The sequence below is a fragment of the Thunnus maccoyii genome, chromosome 17, assembly GCF_910596095.1.
Source record: "Thunnus maccoyii chromosome 17, fThuMac1.1, whole genome shotgun sequence".
NCBI lineage: Eukaryota > Metazoa > Chordata > Actinopteri > Scombriformes > Scombridae > Thunnus > Thunnus maccoyii.
Genome location: NC_056549.1, coordinates 4,921,382 through 4,943,357, shown reverse-complemented (window position 1 = coordinate 4,943,357; position 21,976 = coordinate 4,921,382). Strand labels below are relative to the sequence as shown.

Sequence of the window (21,976 nt, the reverse complement as noted above, 5' to 3'; positions counted from 1 at the left end):
CTATATTTCAAAGTTTATAATCATGACCTCATCATGTAATGCTTTTAAAATGTAAAAACATTGTTTTCTCACATCCTGTGCACAGGACCAGTATTTGCATTCAAAGACAAATGATTTCCCTTTAATAATTAGCCAACAGCACCCCAATAGTGGTTAAGAACGTACCACATAACTGCAATGTCGATAAGTAAAAAGTAGTATAAAGTATGTTTTCAAACTGAATTAGGATTCTGTCGTGACAGGATTCATGTTGATGATTGACAGCACACATGAACAGACAGGTGAAGAGTCAAACTTTGACTCTTGATGCTCAACATGGTGCAACATGGTGATACTGCAGCAGCTGGGAAAGAACAGATAAGATGATGTTTTAGTGGTCTGAGACCTGTTAGTTCCTCTTTGTATCTGTGAAGTAAATGTTCCTGAGAACTGAGGGGGAAGTGTTTTGTTGAGAATGTGGGTACAACAGCAGCAGAGCTCTGGAGGTTTTAGCCTCAACACACCACAACCACAAGAGGCTCACAGTAATAGACAGGTCAAACTTTATCAAGGCAGCAGACAAAGAGACTACTTTCATCTCTGAAAATCATCACTGAGACCCCAGCAGTACGTTTCTGATGATAACTGGTGTGCTTACTGGTCTGTGCTTGTCCCAGAAGTGTGTATGTGATTCAGTCATCACTAATAACCTACTTAGTGGTTACTTATTTTGTCTCCAGTCTCCAGAGAGTAGTTCTCAAGGCACTGAGCATGTGCAGGAACGCGGTTTTGTTGACTGAGCTTCACTAGCTTGTCATGCTACATATCACAACCACATTCTCACACATGCTCAGTGGCCTTACACACAAAACAACAGCAACAAGAAGAGTGTGTGATGTATGTGTGTGTATTTGTCTTTATCTTTCACTCTATAATAATACATCAAACACAAATGTTAATTTCTAAAATAGTCTGAAAGAAGCATGAAACATAAATGGAATTTCAACTGTAAAACTGTACAATAGATCTACAACCCTTTTAGATTTATTACATTTTCTACTCATTTGGATGTTTAATATGAGACTCTCAAGGGTGACACCATTTATTCAGTCCAAGTAAGTGATGTCACATGATCACATCTCTGCTCAGTTTGCCTTTTGACACTTTTGTACCACAACAAAGCAAACTGAACAGAGACATACATTATACACTAAAAAATATCAGATACATACTTAAAGAGAAAGAAACAATCAGAAGAAATATAATAGCAGTGAAAATTAAGATTATAACTTTCACTCAACACTAGTACAACCATCACTGAGCTCAATAAAGAGCCTGATGGTGAGTTCATTAAGGATATCTTAATTTACTACATCCCTTTCTGGACAAAAAGTCCAGAACAACAGTCCAAAAGTGAATCATTATTATACTGAAAACACCTAAAATGCTTTTTTTGTCTTTCCCTTCATGTGTCAAGCACAGTCAGTTCTGCTTAAATGTAATGACATGAACACTGTGATCTGTTATTTGTTGGGTTAGTTGATGGTAGCGTAGAGGTTGCTGGGATCAGTGGAAGCTCCAGCAGAAGAAGAGGAAGCTTTCACAGTGCTGTAGGTCACTGCATCACCTTCATCATCACCATCACCACGAACCTGGGAAACAAAAGGGAAACTGCATCACACATAAATTACACATAATGACATGAAAAAGCATAACAACATAACTCAACAGGAGCTGAGAGATCTGAAAGTCATCACTTTGCTTCTATTTAATAACTTAAATAAAATAAATATTCTTTTCTTTTCTCCTTCCTGACAAAACTTTTTCCTTCATTCAGCAACAACACCAGTGTAACCAAACACTCAGCTTACCCGCGCTTTACTGTTGGTCTTCTTGGTGAAGCTGATGGAGACGTAGGAAACGCCATCTTCAGGATCAGCCTACACAGTGATGACAACATGATGGCTGCTCAGTAACATGTGGATTTATAATGACTCTCTCTTCTAATCTTATTTTATTCTCTCTCAAAGGAGGAAATTAGGCCCAAAAGTCACCATGTCATATTTTGGAGAACAAATACATACAAAACTGAGTATATACTATTTTAATGTCAGACGTCTATGTTTAATATAATCAAAGTTTCAAAGCATGAGGTGAACATATGCAGAAATATTCCCTGAAATTCAAAAGTCAGCCTGTAATGAATGCTCCATTTGCAGAGTTACTTCTACTTCCCCATCAAACTGACGTCACATCATTCACATATTCACACAAACAGCCGTCCGTTCCGTAATCTTTCTGATACTTTGGATCAGATTTAAGCTCAAACATGTAGGGATGTATTTGTAAAGTTTGTATTTCAAGTAAAGAACAAGAAAAAGATTTGAAATCTAACCACTACCGTTTGTTTGAATAGTGGAGCCGCATGTAGCTTCCTGAAGGTGGCCTATCAGAACAGAGTGGTCTCATCAGGAGGCGGGTCTTAAAGAGACAGGAGCTAAAACTGCCTGTTTTGGACTGAGGCTGAACTGAGGGGCTACATAAAGGGCCAGTATAAGATAAATAAGGAGTTTTTAACTGTAAATCATGCAAAGATATTCCAGTAGAGCCCCAGAATAAAAATATCGACCTGGAAATGTGCATGATATGTCCTCTTTAAAGCAAAATACCACAACCAATGGTTTTCACTGAAAAGTCATAACTGTGTAAACATTTAATAATTCAGTTTGTGAACTCACAATGTTTTCATCCATCTGTGTTTTCTTCCCTGAAAAGACAAAAGAATCGACTTTAGCTTCCACAGTGAAAATCCAGGTTTATCAAAATGTCTTGTTTATGAAAGTTTCATCTGTCAGTGTTCTCACCTTTAGTTTTCTTCCATCTGATGATCACCAAAACAATTATTAAGAGTGATGCTAAACCCACAGCCACAATGATGAACTTTGCCCAATCTGGAAAATCTGAAAATATTAAAAACATTTTTACTGCATAGTTCAGTTCTGATCAAAATCCTGATCAAAAGAGAGAAAGAGAGAGATACATGTTATTAAGTCTCTACCTTGTTGAGTATCACTGGTTGTAGGTGAAAAAAGACATATGAAAAAAGAACAAGAGACAGACAGAGAGATGAACTGGAACAAAAGAACGTTGTTTGTGTGTTGTATTTTCATGCAGATGCTGTTACGTTTGCTTCAAATTATTTGCTTTTTTCCTTTATTCCTATTGGTGTTGATGTTTTGGGTTTTATTTCTTTTCTTTTCTTGCATCCTCAGCTGGACAAATTAAATCTCAAAAAACCAACAAACTGTGGCGAAAAAATACCACATAATTATCATCTACACACAAAAAAGAGAAACTAAATGAGGCAGATTTCTCACCTGAAGACTGAGGGCTGAAGGCAAACAGCTGCACTTTGTTTTTATCTGTCACGTTACACTTGAATGACTCAGAATACTTCGACATCTCAGCAAGATGGGAAGTTGTAAACATCACAGTGGCAAAGCAAGAAGACTGTGACTCCTTCATGTGATGAGTGTTCACATCCCAATCATTACCCTCATACACCCACTTCACTGTCTGTCTACACTGTTCATATGTCGACACAGAGCAGTTTAACGTCACCTTATCAGTGTCCTTATGTTCAGTCACTGGTGAAGATGGAGATATTGTGAGAGAAAGACAACAAGAGTAAAATTAACTTCATCACTGTAATCATAATAATTGTAATGTTTCAGTATATTGTTCTAACAAGACAGTTTGAGCTGAAAACATTATGATGTAAATACTCACTGGTAACAACAGACAGATCAACCTGAGCGTCTTGACCTTGTTGTTGTCCTGATTTGAACTGTCTGCAGGTGTAACGACCAACATCCTCAACTGTGACCTTCTTTATAACCAGAGAACAGTTCGCTGTAACACTCAGTCTGTCTGATTTAGCTTTGGCATTTTTTATCTGCCCAAGGTTAATCAGCTCTACTGCTGCTGTGTTTCTTAAACCACTGAAGAGCCAGGTAGTACTGTCACATTTATCCTGATCAGTCATCACATTTTCACAAGACAAAGTGACTTCATCTCCATCTCTGACAGTGATGTAGAGGGAAGTTTGTCCAGTTACTGCTGTTGAGAATTTGAGAGAGAAATGTGATAAATGAACTGAAATAAGAATATGACTGTAGTGTGAATGTTAAAAACAAACAGCATATTTGTCTGTCTCAGTAAAATGAAAGTTATTCAATAAAGTAGTATTGGTAATAATGCAGATTTTTGTATCTTACCTGTAAACTGAAGCCCCAGTATCAGAAATAAAGACATTTTAATCCATCTGAGTTCAACCATCATGCTTCTCTGTCTTTCTCTCTGTCTTCTTCTCTTGCTCTTAACTCTCAAAATGTCCTTATTAGTGCTTCATACAGAGAAATACACTGTCTACTTCCTATCATGAGTAAAGTGTCTCCTCCTCATTGTGGTTTCAGTCTATTTTTCTCACTTCTAAGTTATTGAGCTATTGTAGGCGGAGCATATTAGCTTCTCTTCTGTTTCATTTTTAACATTTTTGTATTTTACGAGCAAACTGGCATTCACATCTGCAGTATCTTATATAATCTTATAAATCTTTATAAAATCTTATATTATAATCGGCCAAGAGTAAATACATAAAGGATTAGATATTGTAGGAGTTAAGGCTGAACTTCTCCACCCACCACCAAGACCACAACACACTTCCTGTATTTCAAAGTGTACAATCATGACCTCATCATATAATGCTTTTAAAATTTAAAAACATTGTTTTCTCACATCCTGTGCACAGGACCAGTATTTGCATTCAAAGACGAATCATTTCCCTTTAATAATTAGCCAACAGCACCTCAATATTGTACAATTTTACAATTGTACAATACATTGTACAAAATTAAGATTTTAACTTTCACTCAACACTAGTTCAATATAGTGCCTGATAGTGACTTTGTTAAGGATATCTTAACATACTATATCCCTTTCTGGACAAAAAGTCCAGAACAACAGTCCAACAGTGAATCATTATTATACTGAAAAAACCTAAAATGCTTTTTTTGTCTTTCTCTTCATGTGTCAAGCACATAATTATTATATTATTTATATTTATTTATATATTATATAGTGTGAATGTTAAAAACAAACAGCATATTTGACTGTCTCAGTAAAATGAAAGTAATTCAATAAAGTACCATTGGTAATAATGCAGATTTTTGTGTTTGACCTGTAAACTGAAGCCCCAGTATCAGAAATAAAGACATTTTAATCCATCTGAGTTCAACCATTGTGCTTCCCTGTCTTTCTCTCTGTCTTCTTCTCTCACTCTTAGCTCTCAAATGTCCTTATTAGTGCTTCATACAGAGAAATACACTGTCTACTTCCTGTCATGAGTAAAGTGTCTCCTCCTCATTGTGGCTTCAATCTGTTTTTCTCACTTGTAAGTCATCAACTTCTTGTGGGCGGAGCATATTAGCTTCTCTTCTCTTTAAATTTGAATGATTTTGCTTTTTATGAGCAAATTGGTGCTCACATCTGCTGTATCTTATATAATCTTATAAATCTATAAAATATCATATAGGCACACAGGAGTAAATACATAACTGATTAGATAGTGTAGAAGTTGAGGGTGAATGTCTCCACCACTCACCACCAAAACCACAGTGCACTTCCTTTTCACTGCTGTATTTCAAAGTTCATGTTTGTAATCATGGCCTCACCATATGATGCTTTTAAAATGTGAAAACATTATTTTTTCAAATCCTGTCTGCAGTAGCAGTATTTGTATTTTAATACAAATAATTTGCCTTCAAAAAATGACATTTTCTGTCATTTTTCTCCCCAATATTGGTTAACCACATAACTGAAATGTCCACCTCTCTCCTCTTTTCATGGTCAAATAAATGTTTGCGATAAATAACTCTTAAAAAAATCACATTTTCTGGAGACCAGGTTTAGTCAAGTTTGTAGGAGGAGCAATAATTAAACAAACTTTATCATAGTTAACTTTCTGACTTTCCTTCAAGAACCAGCCCAAAACTGAGGCTCATAGGAACAGACAGGCCACACTTTATCAAGGTACAAGATAAAAAGACGCTCATTTCAGCTGTGTTGAAAATAACTCTATCACTCCAAGATAATGAACAGCTGGATTTAGGTACACAGATTGCACTGCTCTAAGGCACTGCAAACCCAATGACAGTTTCCTTACAGAGTAACTACAGCCAGGATAAAAATCCTGCTTGAGCTGCCATCTAGTGGTTGCTCCTGTCCCTTTGCAGTACAGCACTTGACATGGTACTATTGTGCATTTATATATCATAGTTGGTGGAAAAGAGTCTTTCATACTCTAGTGATTCACTTTCTGGTGCAGCTGGGAGATATGTAATTCAGTTTAGTTTTCAGTTTAGTAAGTTTATCGACACTTATATCAGTAATAGCAATGATCAGCAGTGCAACAGTTTTCCATGAAAGCCTTAAATTAACAAGTTTTAAAATATATGGAATAATCACTACTATTCTTCAGAATAAGATAAAAAATGCTGACAGCTCACTGCTAGCAAACATCTGCCTCTCCTTATAACTCAAACAATCAATGACAAACTGAACATCAGACTACAACAAGAAAACAACTACAAGGCACAAATATATTGTACATGGAGAACACACAAGCTGGATTTATTTGAGGCAGAGCTGATGTTTCATGTTCATCATCAAAATGTGACTTCAGGTGTGACCAGAAATGATAAAACATTTGAACCTTTAAACTCACAAAGGTCAAAGTAGTCATGTTTTTATATTTTACTCCAACCAACAAATTACATCAAGTCTACAAACTTTTGCATCACCACATTTTTTTACTACTGTAGAGTATTTGTATTTATATTCTTGAAAAGTATTGTTGGTAAAATATTTAAATGTTTGTTTGTTTTGAACTAATGGGAACATGTAGAGATCGATCAGAAGAGGCCCGAGAATGGAGCCTTGAGGAAAACCACGTCATTTTTATGTGTGATCAGATTTGTAGTTACCAGCTGACAGAACATGTTCTCTATATTACAAAAGGGATTTATATTTATGTCTGTGCAAGAACATTTATTCAGGAAAAAGTACAAGAAACATAAAATTAATACAGTAACAATGTACAGTATGAAGCGAGGCAATTTAAAGGATAGATTCACATTTTTTCAAGTCTGTCTTTAAACAATAGTCAAGTGCTCATATATACATTGAAACAGGTTTTGCTCATTGTAATCAAAGATCCCTTTCTAACATGCTTCCAGTGTCAGAGATGGGAACAAAATCCTCATTCTGTACAAAAATATATTCTAAAGTTAATCTAAAGTTAATATGAGGCTTCAGCAGTCTCAGTTCATCAAATAAAGTAGGAATCTGCCAAAGTTACAGCCTTTTTATTTCCCTCTTTGTATTATTATACGTCTAGTGCAGCTCAGCAAGGAAACATAGAGAAATACTGGCCAGTAGTATAATATCAGTTATAATAAAGAGAAAACAGTTACTGACTCTATTAGAGCTCCCAGCTCAGTTAAGTCTATTCTACACAATTTAAAACATGTCTCACTCTCAGCAAACATGTTAAAAATAATACAAAATGAAAGTTTCTTAAAAATTAGTTTTTTTGTACAAATAATGATAAAACTGAGACAAAGCTACAACGTAAAAAGCAATCAGTAACAATTAAAAACATGGTTAAAGTGTTTTAAAACGGATAAAAACTTTGACAACAACACAAAATGATCTTTTATTGTCTGAACTACTCATATGAAATCTGATGAAATGTTATTTAACTGCGGTGGACTCTGGTGAGTTGATGTTGGTGTGAAAGTTGTTGATCAGTGGAGTCTGACAGAAGCAAAAGGTTCTCCAGTGTTTTATAGAGCACCGCACCTTCATGTCCATCTTCATCATTATGCACCTGTGAAAAAAAACACAACACACCTGAGATTCTGAGATAAAATAGAACTAATAAACAACCTTTGTTTCAGATTAATACACTCACCACTGTTTATTTTTATTCTCTTTACAGAATCACAGTAAATAGTGAACTACCACAAACATTTGAATATTCAGTTTTAAAACTCACAGCATTGTTATCCATCTGTGTTTTGTTCCCTGAAAACACAAAAACAGAGTCGAGTTTAGCTTCATCAATGGTGGGACGGGCAGTAGTGCGTTTGGTTATTAGCAATAATTCATAATTATCATAGATAATCAATCAGCCACTTTTCACAATATGTTACACACAATAATGACAGAAGAACTTCTCTTTAAAGATATAACAGTGTTTATTAACCTTAGCAAAATTAACAAAGTTAACAAATGCTTCATTCAATAAACAACTATTCTAAAATCTAATTCTACCAAACAAAACATGACAGCTACGTACAGGGTTGGACACATGCAAGGGAATGCATGTGTCTGTGTGTGTGTGTGTGTGTGTGTGCGCGACAAGATGGCAACGGGGCCTGACGTGATGACGTCGTCGGTCTGCAACACGGATGTGACTATGGGAGGAAGCCATGTCACGCGAGAACCGAATGGCGGAAGTACGGCAGTGTCTTGGTTAGACAGAAGCAAGATGGCGCCACCTGGTGGTCGGCGTCTTGCACTCACCCAATTTCATGAAAAACACACGTGCCTGATGGCGGATAAAGAAAGACAGGGCAAAGCTTTGTCCGACGTTATCTGACCATCAGATGTGCAAAACGATGTCAGTGCGTGTATGTGTGTGTGTGTGCGCGTGTATGTGTTAGTCAAAAGAGAGAGAAGAAGGAGAGAAAGCGATCGTGTGAGGGAGAGAAGAGGTTCCTTTGTCCACAGAGAGCGCACGTACGGATGGCAGTCTGTGACGCACGTTGTCTGATTTCTGATCGACAAAGCAACTTACTTACTCGCTCACGGTGGTGCAAACACAGCAGTAGTCCCGAGCGGGACAAACACAAAACAGTCTAGCGTGGTGAACACAACTAAACAGGCAGCAAACTTAAAAGACTCCTCAGAGTAAACAGAGAAAAATGGACTCAGCGGTCCGTCAACAACACAACAAAACAATAGCAATAAAGCTAAAAGCTAAAAGCTAAACAACAGCAACTGATGCTGAAAAGAACACACAACTAACACTGCTTCTGCCCAGACTTATGCCTCTTACTTGGTCGCTTCAGAAAACGAGCAGGGTGTGTATGTAGTCCACCTTTTCTGTCCGGCTTTGTCCTTGGCTCGGATGCAGACGTTGGCCGTTCTCACACAGTCGGCAAAAAGCACGGCAGCTGGCTCTCAGTGGCGTGGCGGAGAGAACAGCAGAGTCGACTTGGTGAAGAAGAGCGGGGCAGAGAAGTTCCACATCTTCCTGAAGAAACTTTGCTTCTTCCTTCTCGACGGAATTTGAGGACACTGGTTGCAGCAACGGTCTCTCTCGGATCCCAGAATGTGTTCGGGTGAACACTGGCAAAGTCTCGTCTCGTCCAGCGAGGGGAGTCTTCGATGAGGGGAAAACATGTGCGTGGGGTACCCCCTTTAGTCAAGCTGACTCACAGAGGAACAAAGGTTACCCTTAGCTCAGTGACATGGGAAAGGCGTGTGCTTCAGGGCACGTTCAGTTTTTAAAGGGGCGGTGATGTCATGGCTGCATCATCAGGACGCTCCGCTGTGCAGGAGCGTCTCCGCCAATGAGAGACTGTATGTTGACTGTTCCCTGCTGAGGTGTGAAAATCACAAAGCATCCTTAGAAATGGAGTTTGCAATGGACTCCCATTGTCTGTAAGCAGCATTTTGGCGCCATTCCTTTGTCTCGGGGGAAACAAAGGAAAAAGCACCTTGTGGTAAAGCCTCACAGGTTACATGTAGACTTCTCTGTGTGACCTCGTGGTTTGAGGCCCAACATCAATAATAATCCAGGATCATCAAAACTTCTTGTTCATAAACGTTCTGTGAATGTTCTCACCTTTAGTTCTGGTCCATATGTTGACTGACACAACAGTTATTGAGAGAGCTGCTAAACCCACAGACATGACGATGAACCTCAACCAAACTGCGAAGAAAATGAAAACATTAAGAACATTTTTCTCTGTTCAAACTCCTGCAGTTAAAAGATGAGAAAAATACAGTATATAAAGCACTTGTGCTTTTTTTAACCGGAAAATGTTGCATTAATCACTGCTTCATTACAATATTAGTTCAATATAGTTCAATATTTGAACTGAACTGTGAACTTTGGTGCTAAGTGTATGTTGCTACAGGAATCACTGAAAATACAAATCTACAAATGACATTTAGAAATATTTCTCTTCTATCTGTTTTCTACTTTAAACATCAAAGGCTGAGAGACAGAAAGAGAGAGAACAGTGAGCAACAACAAAATTTGAGACTCAGACATGTGTGTGAACACACTGACTGAGATTAACTGAATAAGAGAATATCTCCACCCACAGCCAAGACTCAGTCTGACATTCATACTTTACACTCAGAGATACAAGTTGTTAAATCACTACCTTGTTGTCTTGTTGATTTCATTGTTGGTGTTGATTTTGTTGTTGCAGCTCTTTTAGTGACCTCACCTGAACATATGAAAAAAGAACAACAGACAGAGAGATGAACTGGAACAAAAGAACGTTGTATGTGTGTTGTATTTTCATGCAGATGCTGTTGAGTTTGGCTCAACTTATTTGCTTTTATCCTTTATTCCTATTGATGTTGATGTTTTGGGTTTTGTTTATTTTCTTGCATCCTCAGCTGGACAAATTGAATCTCAAAAACTAACAAACTGTGGTGAGAAAATACCACATAATTACATCTACAAACAAAAAATTAGAAGATAAATAAGGCAGATTACTCACCTGAAGACTGAGGGCTGAAGGTAAACAGCTGCACTTTTCCAGTGTGAATATGTGTCGTGCTACACTTGAATAACTCAGAATACTTTGACGTCTCAGCAAGATGGGAAGTTGTAAACGTCACAGTGGCAAAGCAAGAAAACTGTGACTCCTTCATGTGCTGAGTGTTCACATCCCAATAAATACCCTCATACACCCACTTCACTGTCTGTCTACACTGTCCATATGTCGACACAGAGCAGCTTAACATCACCTTATCAGTGTTCTTATGTTCAGTCACTGGTGAAGATGGAGATATTGTGAGAGAAAGACAACAAGAGTAAAATTAACTTCATTACTGTAATCATAATTTTTGTAATGTTTCAGTATATTGTTCTAACAAGACAGTTTGAGCTGAAAACATTATGATGTAAATACTCACTGGTAACAACAGACAGATAAACCCGAGAGTCTTGACCTTGTTGTTGTCCTGATTTGAACTGTCTGCAGGTGTAACGACCAACATCCTCAACTGTGACCTTCTTTATAACCAGAGAACAGTTCACTGTAACACTCAGTCTGTCTGATTTAGCTTTGGCATTTTCACCAATCTGTCCAACTTCAATCAGCTCTACTGCTGCTGTGTTTCTTAAACCACTGAAGATCCAGGAAATACTGTTACATTTATCCTGATCAGTCATCACATTTTCACAAGACAAAGTGACTTCATCTCCAACTCTGACAGTGATGTCGAGGGAAGTTTGTCCAGTTACTGCTGTTGAGAATTTGAAAGAGAAATGTGATAAATGAACTGAAATAAGAATATGACTGTAGTGTGAATGTTGAAAACAAACAGCATATTTGACTGTCTCAGCAAAATGAAAGCAATTCAATAAAGTATCGTTGGTAATAATGCAGATTTTTGTATCTTACCTGTAAAGTGAAGCCCCAGTATCAGAAATAAGGACATTTTAATCCATCTGAGTTCAACCATCGTGCTTCTCTGTCTGTCTCTCTGTCTTCTTCTCTCACTCTTAGCTCTCAAAATGTCCTTATTAGTGCTTCATACAGAGAAATACACTGTCTACTTCCTGTCATGAGTAAAGTGTCTCTTCCTCATTGCGGCTTCAGTCTGTTTTTCTCACTTGTAAGTCACAACTTTTGTAGGTGGAGCATATTAGCTTCTCTTCACATTTGAAAGTTTTTGCATTTTATGAGCAAGTTGGTGCTCATATCAGCAGTATCTTATATAATCTTATAAATCTTTATAAGATCATATATTATAATCAGTCAAGGGTAAATACATAAAGGATTAGATATTGTAGGAGTTAAGGCGAAACTTCTCCACCCACCACCAAGACCACAATGCACTTCCTGTATTTCAAAGTTTATAATCATGACCTCATCATATAATGCTTTTAAAATGTAAAAACATTGTTTTCTCACATCCTGTGCACAGGACCAGTATTTGCATTCAAAGACAAATGATTTCCCTTTAATAATTAGCCAACAGCACCCCAATAGTGTTTAAGAATTAGGATTCTGTCGTGACAGGATTCATGTTGATGATTGACAGCACACATGAACAGACAGGTGAAGAGTCAAACTTTGACTCTTGATGCTCAACATGGTGCAACATGGTGATACTGCAGCAGCTGGGAAAGAACAGATAAGATGATGTTTTAGTGGTCTGAGACCTGTTAGTTCCTCTTTGTATCTTTGAAGTAAATGTTTCTGAGAACTGAACAGGAAGTGTTTTGTTGAGAATGTGGGTACAACAGCAGCAGAGCTCTGGAGGTTTTAGCCTCTGATGACGACCAGATAAACACCTCAACCACATGAGGCTCACAGTAACAGACAGGCCAAACTTTATCAAGGCACCAGACAAAGAGACTACTTTTCGGTTTCATTGACAGAGCTTCACTAGCTTCTCATGCTACATATCACAACCACATTCTCACACATGCTCAGTGGCCTTACACACAAAACAACAGCAACAAGAAGAGAGTGTGATGTATATGTGTGTATTTGTCTTTATCTTTCACTCTATAATAATACATCAAACACAAATGTTAATTTCTAAAATAGTCTGAAAGAAGCATGAAACATAAATGGAATTTCAACTGTAAACCTGTACAATAGATCTACAACCCTTTTAGATTTATTACATTTCTAACAGAGACATACATTATAACACTCATTTAACAACATTAGATACATGCTTAGAGAGAAAAAAAACAATCAAAAGACATATAATAGCGGTGAAAATGAAGATTTTAACTTTCACTCAACACTAGCACAACAATCACTGAGCTCAATAAAGTGCCTGATAGTGAGTTCATTAAGGATATCTTAACTTACTACATCCCTTTCTGGACAAAAAGTCCAGAACAACAGTCCAACAGTGAATCATTATAATACTGAATAAACCATGAATGCTTTTTATGTCTTTCCCTTCATGTGTCAAGCACAGTCTGTTCTGCACACTGTAAATAACTGATTATTAGGATAAAATCTCTATAAAGTGTGGACAGCATAGACAAATTCCCCACAGGGATACAGTCTCTATTATGAAGTAAAGGTTAATTGGCTGATATTCTGGGAATAAAAACTGATTTTCTCATCAGAAAGCTTCAACAAATCAGGTATAAATGAAATGTAATGATATGAACACTGTGATCTGTTATTTGTTGGGTTTGTTGATGGTAGTGTAGAGGCTGCTGGGATCAGTGGAGGCTCCAGCAGAAGAGGAGGAAGCTTTCACAGTGCTGTAGGTCACTGCATCACCTTCATCATCACCATCACCACGAACCTGGGAAGTAAAAAGGAAACAGCATCACACATAAATTACACATGAAACATCATGCTTCTCTGTCTTTCTCTCTAGCTGTGTCTCAAATCACATACTTCTGCTAGTACACTTTCACGTAGTACACTGTGTACAGGTTAGTGTTGTCTCAAATCACAGCCGTTGTGCACTTACAGGAAATGACGATCAGAAATTAGCATTAGCCAGTGTTAGCATTTGCGTTATAGTTCGCGCTACCAAATCATTACAGCTACCTTAACCCAATAAACATACTGATGCCTTACATCCGACAACAGTGTAGTGATGCTTAATGCTAAAACCACATGTATAACTTACATTTGTATAATGTGGCGATGTTCACCGTAGTTACAACGTACCCGCCGCCATTTCCAGTTTGAAAAGTGGTCCCTCCTCTTACACTACGTAGCCAAGATGGCGACCATTGTGTGCGAGAAGTGTCCATAGTTCCACACTCAACTTATTGACCGTTTTGAGTGCACCATCTGGGTACTCACAGTGCACTGCATTTTTCCATACTTCTCAGTGTGAACACACTTATGCACTTTAAATGTTAAGTGTAAGTACAGAAGTATGCGATTTGAGACACAGCCTCTGTCTTCCTCTCTCGCTCTTAGCTCTCAAAATGTCCTTATTAGTGCTTCATACAGAGAAATACACTGTCTACTTCCTGTCATGAGTAACGTGTCTCTTCCTCATTGAGACTTCAGTCTAATTTTCTCACTTTTAAGTTGTTAATTTTTTGGTGGACATTTTGGTGGAGCATATTAGCTTCTCTTCTCTTTAATTAGAACGGTTTTGCATTTTATGAGCAAGTTGGTGCTCACATCTGCAGTATCTTATATAATCCTTTAAATCTATAAAATATCTTATATTATAGGAAGACAAGAGTAAATACTTAAAGGATTAGATATTGGAGGAGTTAAGGGTGAATGTCTCCACCACTCACCAACAAAACCACAGTGCACTTCCTTTCCACTGCTGTATTTCAAAGTTTGTATTTATAATCATCACCTTGTCAAGTAACACTTTTAAAATGTGACAACAACACAAAATGATCTTTTTTGTCTAAACTACTCTGTAAAATCTGATGAAATGTTATTTAACTGCAGTTGACTCTGGTGAGTTGATGTTGGTGTGAAAGTTGTTGATCAGTGGAGTCTGACAGAAGCAGAAGGTTCTCCAACGTTTTCATAGGTCACCGTACCTTCATCTCCATCTTCATCATTATGCACCTGTGAAAAACAACACAACACACCTGAGATTCTGAGATAAAATAGAACAAATAAACAACCTTTGTTTCAGACTAATACTGTCAACACTGTTTATTCTTATTCTCTTTACAGAATCACAGTAAATAGTGAACTACCACAAACATAAACATTTGAATATTCAGTTTTAAAACTCACAGCATTGTCATCCATCTGTGTTTTGTTCCCTGAAAACACAAAAACAGAGTCGAGTTTAGCTTCATTAGTAGAAATCCAGGATCATCAAAACTTCTTATTTATAAAAGTTCTGTGAATGTTCTCACCTTTAGTTCTGGTCCATATGTTGACTGACACAACAGTTATTGAGAGAGCTGCTAAACCCACAGACACGATGAGGAACCTCAACAAAACTGCAAAGTCGAAAATATTAAAAACATTTGTCACTGTTTAAACTCCTGCAGTTAAAAGATGAGAGAAATACAGTATATACAGCACTTGTGCCTTTTACAACATGAAAAATGTTGCATTTATCACTGCTTCATTACAATATTAGTACAATATAGTTCAATATTTGAACTGAACTGAGAACTCTGGTGCTAAGTGTATGTTGCTACAGGAAGCACCAAAAATACAAATCTACTTATGACATTTAGAAATATTACTCTTCTATCTTTTTTGTACTTTAAACGTCAAAGGCTGAGAGACAGAAAGAGAGAGAACAGTGAGCAACAACAAGGTTTGAGACTGAATAAGAGAATATCTCCACCCACAGCCAAGACTCAGTCTGACATTCATACTTTACACTCAGAGAGATACAAGTTGTTAAATCACCACCTTGTTGTCTTGTTGATTTCATTGTTGGTGTTGATTTTGTTGTTGCAGCTCTTTTAGTGACCTCACCTGAACATATGAAAAAAGAACAAGAGACAGACAGAGAGATGAACTGGAACAAAAGAACGTTGTTTGTGTGTTGTATTTTCATGCAGATGCTGTTGAGTTTGGCTCAACTTATTTGCTTTTCTCCTTTATTCCTATTGATGTTGATGTTTTGGGTTTTGTTTCTTTTCTTGCATCCTCAGCTGAACAAATTAAATCTCAAAAACCAACAAACTGTGGTGAAAAAATACCACATAATTACCATCTACACACAAAAAAGAGAAACTAAATGAGGCAGATTTCTCACCTGAAGACTGAGGGCTGAAGGCAAACAGCTGCACTTTTCCAGTGTTTTTATCTGTCACGTTACACTTGAATAACTCAGAATACTTTGACATCTCAGCAAGATGGGAAGTTGTAAACGTCACATTGTCAAAGCAAGAAGACTGTGACTCCTTCATGTGCTGAGTGTTCACATCCCAATAATTACCCTCATACACCCACTTCACTGTCTGTCTACACTTTCCACGTGTCGACACAGAGCAGCTTAACGTCACCTTATCAGTGTCCTTATGTTCAGTCACTGGTGAAGATGGAGATATTGTGAGAGAAAGACAACAAGAGTAAAATTAACTTCATCACTGTGATCATAATTATTGTAATGTTTCAGTATATTGTTCTAACAAGACAGTTTGAGCTGAAAACATTATGATGTAAATACTCACTGGTAACAACAGACAGATAAACCCGAGAGTCTTGACCTTGTTGTTGTCCTGATTTGAACTGTCTGCAGGAGTAACGACCAACATCCTCAACTGTGACCTTCTTTATAACCAGTGAACAGTTCGCTGTAACACTCAGTCTGTCTGATTTAGATTTGGCATTTTCACCAATCTGCCCAAGTTTAATCAGCGCTACTGCTGCTGTGTTTCTTAAACCAGCAAAGAGCCAGGTAGTACTGTTACATTTATCCTGATCAGTCATCACATTTTCACAAGACAAAGTGACTTCATCTCCATCTCTGACAGTGATGTAGAGGGAAGTTTGTCCAGTTACTGCTGTTGAGAATTACAGAGAGAAATGTGATAAATGAACTGAAATAAGAATATGACTGTAGTGTGAATGGTAAAAACAAACAGCATATTTGACTGTCTCAGAAAAATGAAAGTAATTTGATGAAGTATCGTTGGTAATAATGCAGTTTTTGTATCTTACCTGTAAACTGAAGCCCCAGTATCAGAAATAAAGACATTTTAATCCATCTGAGTTCAACCATCGTGCTTCTGTCTTTCTCTCTGTCTTCTTCTCTCACTCTTAGCTCTCAAAATGTCCTTATCACTGCTTCATACAGAGAAATACACTGTCTACTTCCTGTCATGAGTAAAGTGTTTCTTCCTCCTCATTGTGGTTTCAGTCTATTATTCTCACTTGTAAATGACCAACTTATTGTAGGCGGAGCATATTATTATCATTATATAGGGGTTAGATATTGTAGAAGTTAAGTGTGAATGTCTCCACCCACTCACCACTAAGACCACTTCCTTTCCACTGCTGTATTTCAAACTACATCATGTTTATGATCATGATCTCATCATGTAAAGCTTTTAAAATGTGAAAACATGGATGTAAGATGGTACAAATTTCACACTAACCTGCTGGGGAGCAGAGACATCTGCCTGGTTAAAAAGAAGAACAGGAAGAAGTACTTTATTGATCCCCGTGGGAATATTGATCCTCTGCATTTGACCCATCCTGTACACACACACTAGGAGCAGTGGGCAGCCGCAGTGTAGCGCCTGGGGACCAATTCCAGTTCTTTTACCAGTGGCTTGGTCAGGGAAACTGACAGGGGTATTAACACTAACATACATGTTGATGGTGGGAGGAAACTGGAGCACCCAGCAGAAACCCACACAAACACAAGGACAACATGCAAACTCCACACATAAATAACAGTTTTATGCAACCGATAAAGCAAAGTAGCTGATTATGAAGCATTCATTTTGATGTTTGACAGCACACATGAACAGACAGGAGAAGAGTCAAACTTTGACTCTTGATTCTCAACATGGTGCAACATGGTGCTACTGCAGCAGCTGAGAAAGAACAGATAAGATGATGTTTTAGTGGTCTGAGACCTGTTAGTTCCTCTTTGTATTTTTGAGGTCAGTTTTTCTTAGAGCTGAACAGGAAGTGACATGGTGCGAATGTGAGTACAACAGCAGCAGAGGTCTGGAGGTTTTACCCTCAACACACCACAACCACACGAGTTTCACAGTAACAGAATGGTCAAACTTTATCAAGTCACCAGACAAAGAGACTACTTTCATCTCTGAACATCATCACTGAGACCCCAGCGGTATGTTTCTGATGATAACTGGTGTGCTTGCTGGTTTGTGCTTGTCCCAGAAGTGTGTATGTGAATCAGTCATCACTAATAACCTACTTAGTGGTTACTTATTTTGTTTCCAGTAGGAGAGCTCTGTGTAAGGCAGACGCCACTGAGCATGTGCAGGAACATGGTTCTGTTTACAGAGCTTCACTAGCTTGTTATGCTATATATATTTGACTTTATACTAAAGTTATTTACATGTCAAGAGGTTGTGATATTCTAGCAAAGCACTGCAAACAGAATCACATTCCCACACATGCTCAGTGGCCTTACACACATAACAAACAGCAACAAGAAGAGTGTGTGATGTATGTGTATGTGCTTTAATCTTTAACTCTAAAATAATGCACCAAACTAAAAATGTTAATTTTTACTAGATCTACAACCTCTTTGGATTTACAAACAGTTTTCACTCATTCAGCTCTTTAAAATATGAATCTCAAGGGTGACATCATTTATTCAGTCCAAGTAAGGGATGTCACATGATCACATCCCACCTCTACTCAGTTTGTCTTCTGACAATTATGTTGAGGGTCTCAGGCTGTGACAAATGAAGGGAAATACACAAGGTTGTACAGAAAAAATCAATTATATTTATTTTTAAGAAATTGCAACAAAATATATTAATCAAATATATGAAATGTTTAGTCAGTAGATCAGTGATGTTGGTGAGTGGATGTGTGAATGTGTAGTCTTGTATGGTGTGAACTAGAGAAGTGCAACAAAACCAAACAAGCAAAAGAAAACATGAAACGACAGAAGGAAGGAGTGAGGATGGCTGATCCTAAATACATCCTGGATGGACTGGTCAGGTGCACCCAGTTGCACTAATACAGTCTCTGACACACAGCAGCTGCAGGGCAAAACACAAACCTCAGGGCCATGGCAAAGCCAGAGAGCCGTCACAACACTGTTTTACTACAACAAGATAAACTGAACAGAGACATAAATTATAACACTCTAAACAATATCAGATAAATGGTTAAAGAGAAAAGAATAATAAGAAGAAATAAAATAGCAGTGAGAATTAAGATTATAACTTTCACTCAACACTAGTACAACAATCAATGAGCTCAATAAAGAGCCTGATAGTGAGTTCATTAAGGATATCAGAACTTACTACATCCCTTTCTGGACAAAAAACTATTTACAGAAATATAACATAGAAGAGAAAAAATGTTTAAGTCATATCCAACAGTGAATCATTAATATACTGAAAAAAATAACTGATTATTAGGATAAAATCTCTATAAAGTTTGGACAGTATAGATAAATTCCCCACAGAGATACAGTCTCTATTATGAAGTAAAGGGTAATTGACTGATATTCTGGGAATAAAAACTGATTTTCTCATCAGAAAGCTTCAACTAATCAGTTATAAATTAAATGTAATGATATGAACACTGTGATCTGTTATTTGTTGGGTTAGTTGATGGTAGCGTAGAGGTTACTGGGATCAGTGGAGGCTCCAGCAGAAGAGGAGGAAGCTTTCACAGTGCTGTAGGTCACTGCAACACCTTCATCATCACCATCACCACCAACCTGGGAAACAAAAGGGAAACAGCATCACATATAAATTACACATAATGACATGAAAAAGCATAACAACATAACTCAACAGGAGCTGAGAGATCTGAAAGTCATCATTTTGCTTCTATTTAATAACTGAAATAAAATAAATATTCTTTTCTTTTCCTTCATTCAGCAACAACACCAGTGTAACCAAACACTCAGCTTACCCGGGCTTTACTGTTGGTCTTCTTGGTGAAGCTGATGGAGACGTAGGAAACACCATCTTCAGGATCAACCTACACAGTGAAGACAACATGATGGCTGCTCAGTAACATGTGGATTTATACTGACTCACTCTTCTAATCTTAGTTAATTCTCTCTCAAAGAAGGAAATTAGGCCTAAAAGTCATCATGTCATATTTTGCGGAACAAATACGTACAAAATCAAGTATATACTGTTATAATGTCAGATGTCTATGTTTAATATAATCAAAGTTTCAAAGCATGAGGTGAATGTATGCAGAAATATTCCCTGAAAGACAAAAGTCAGCCTGTAATGAATGCTCCATTTGCAGAGTTACTTCTACTTCCCCATTAAACTGACGTCACATCATTCACATATTCACACAAACAGCCATCCGTTCCGTAGTCTTTCTGATACTTTGGATCAGATTTCAGCTCAAACATGTGCAGATGTATTTGAAAAGTTGACATTTCAATTAAAGAACAAGAAAAAGACATGAAATCTGACCACTACTGTTTGTTTACGTAGTCTGTGGAGCCGGACAAAGCTTCCTGAAGCTGACCAATCAGAACAGAGTGGGCTCATCAGGAGGCGGGTCTTAAAGAGACAGGAGCTAAAACGGCCTGTTTCAGACAGAGGCTGAACTGAGGGGCTACATAAAGGACCAGTAGAAGATAAATAAGGAGTTTTTAACTGTAAATCATGAAAAAATATTCCAGTAGCGCCCCAGAATATATAATTATAGACCTGGAAATGTGCTGAATATGTCTCCTTTAAAACAACATACCATAAACGCTGTTTTTCTCTGAAAAGTCATAACTGTATAAACATTTAATAATTCAATTTGTGAACTCACAATGTTTTCATCCATCTGTGTTTTCTTCCCTGAAAAGACAAAAGAATCGACTTTAGCTTCCACAGTGAAAATCCAGGTTTATCAAAATGTCTTGTTTATGAAAGTTTCATCTGTCAGTGTTCTCACCTTTAGTTTTCTTCCATCTGATGATCACCAAAACAATTATTAAGAGTGATGCTAAACCCACAGCCACAATGATGAACTTTGCCCAATCTGGAAAATCTGAAAATATTAAAAACATTTTGACTGCATAGTTCAGTTCTGATCAAAATCCTGATCAAAAGAGAGAAAGAGAGAGATACAAGTTATTAAGTCTCTACCTGGTTGTTTTGTTGGAGTATCAGTGGTTGTAGGTGCTGTTTGGTTCATCGTTGCCTTTGTGCTCTTTTCCATTGTTGTTGTTGATTTCATTGTTGGTGTTGATGTAGTTGTTGTTAATTTTGTTGTTTTTGTTGACTTTGTTGGTGTTGATTTTGTTGTTGCAGCTCTTTTAGTGTCCTCACCTGAACATATGAAAAAAGAACAAGAGACAGAACGATGAACTGGAACAAAAGAACGTTGTTTGTATTTTCATGCAGCAGCTGTTGCGTTTGGTTCAAATTATTTGCTTTTGTCCTTTATTCCTATTGGTGTTGATGTTTTGGGTTTTGTTTCTTTTCTTGCATCCTCAGCTGGACAAATTAAGTCTCAAAAAAACAACAAACTGTGGTGAAAAAATATCCCATAATTATCACCTACACACAAAAAAGAGAAACTAAATGAGGCAGATTTCTCACCTGAAGACTGAGGGCTGAAGGCAAACAGCTGCACTTTTCCAGTGTGAATATCTGTCATGCTACACTTGAATAACTCAGAATACTTTGACGTCTCAGCAAGATGGGAAGTTGTAAAGTTCACAGTGACAAAGCAAGAAGACTGTGACTCCTTCATGTGCTGAGTGCTCACATCCCAATCATTACCCTCATACACCCACTTCACTGTGTGTCTACACTCTCTATATGTCAACACAGAGCAGTTTAACGTCACCTTATCAGTGTCCTCATGTTCAGTCACTGGTGAAGATGGAGATATTGTGAGAGAAAGACAACAAGAGTAAAATTAACTTCATCACTGTGATCATAATTATTGTAATGTTTCAGTATATTGTTCTAACAAGACAGTTTGAGCTGAAAACATGATGTAAATACTCACTGGTAACAACAGACAGATGAACCTGAGAGTGTTGATATTGTTGTTTG

At 37.4% G+C, this 21,976-nt stretch overlaps 2 protein-coding genes across 2 annotated transcripts; both read right to left on the bottom strand.

The window, feature by feature from the left end:
- Positions 1-1,514: 1,514 nt before the first annotated feature.
- On the bottom strand, positions 1,515-11,926 carry LOC121882772. The gene is made up of 6 exons (XM_042391214.1): positions 11,754-11,926; positions 11,263-11,595; positions 3,357-3,626; positions 3,038-3,051; positions 1,851-1,919; positions 1,515-1,631 (listed from the first exon to the last, which is right to left on the bottom strand). Exons 1-6 carry the CDS (start codon positions 11,812-11,814, stop codon positions 1,515-1,517), a joined length of 864 nt encoding a protein of 287 aa, XP_042247148.1. The 5' UTR covers positions 11,815-11,926.
- A 1,577-nt stretch (positions 11,927-13,503) lies between these two features.
- LOC121882771 lies at positions 13,504-17,012 on the bottom strand. The gene is made up of 8 exons (XM_042391212.1): positions 16,950-17,012; positions 16,460-16,792; positions 16,042-16,317; positions 15,693-15,758; positions 15,182-15,268; positions 15,057-15,085; positions 14,814-14,882; positions 13,504-13,632 (listed from the first exon to the last, which is right to left on the bottom strand). The coding sequence occupies exons 1-8, from the start codon at positions 17,008-17,010 to the stop codon at positions 13,504-13,506; spliced, it is 1,050 nt and encodes a 349-aa protein (XP_042247146.1). The 5' UTR covers positions 17,011-17,012.
- Positions 17,013-21,976: the final 4,964 nt, after the last annotated feature.

Coding starts and splice junctions, on each gene's coding strand:
- LOC121882772 (XM_042391214.1), bottom strand. CDS start 11,814: ATGGTTGAACTCAGATGGATTAAAATGTCCTTATTTCTGATACTGGGG. Junction 11,596..11,753: donor ACTGGGGCTTCACTTTACAG/GTAAGATACAAA, acceptor AATTCTCAACAG/CAGTAACTGGACAAACTTCC. Junction 3,627..11,262: donor TTATCTGTCTGTTGTTACCA/GTGAGTATTTAC, acceptor CATCTTCACCAG/TGACTGAACATAAGGACACT.
- LOC121882771 (XM_042391212.1), bottom strand. CDS start 17,010: ATGGTTGAACTCAGATGGATTAAAATGTCTTTATTTCTGATACTGGGG. Junction 16,318..16,459: donor TTATCTGTCTGTTGTTACCA/GTGAGTATTTAC, acceptor CATCTTCACCAG/TGACTGAACATAAGGACACT. Junction 13,633..14,813: donor TTGGAGAACCTTCTGCTTCT/GTCAGACTCCAC, acceptor TTTACTTCCCAG/GTTCGTGGTGATGGTGATGA.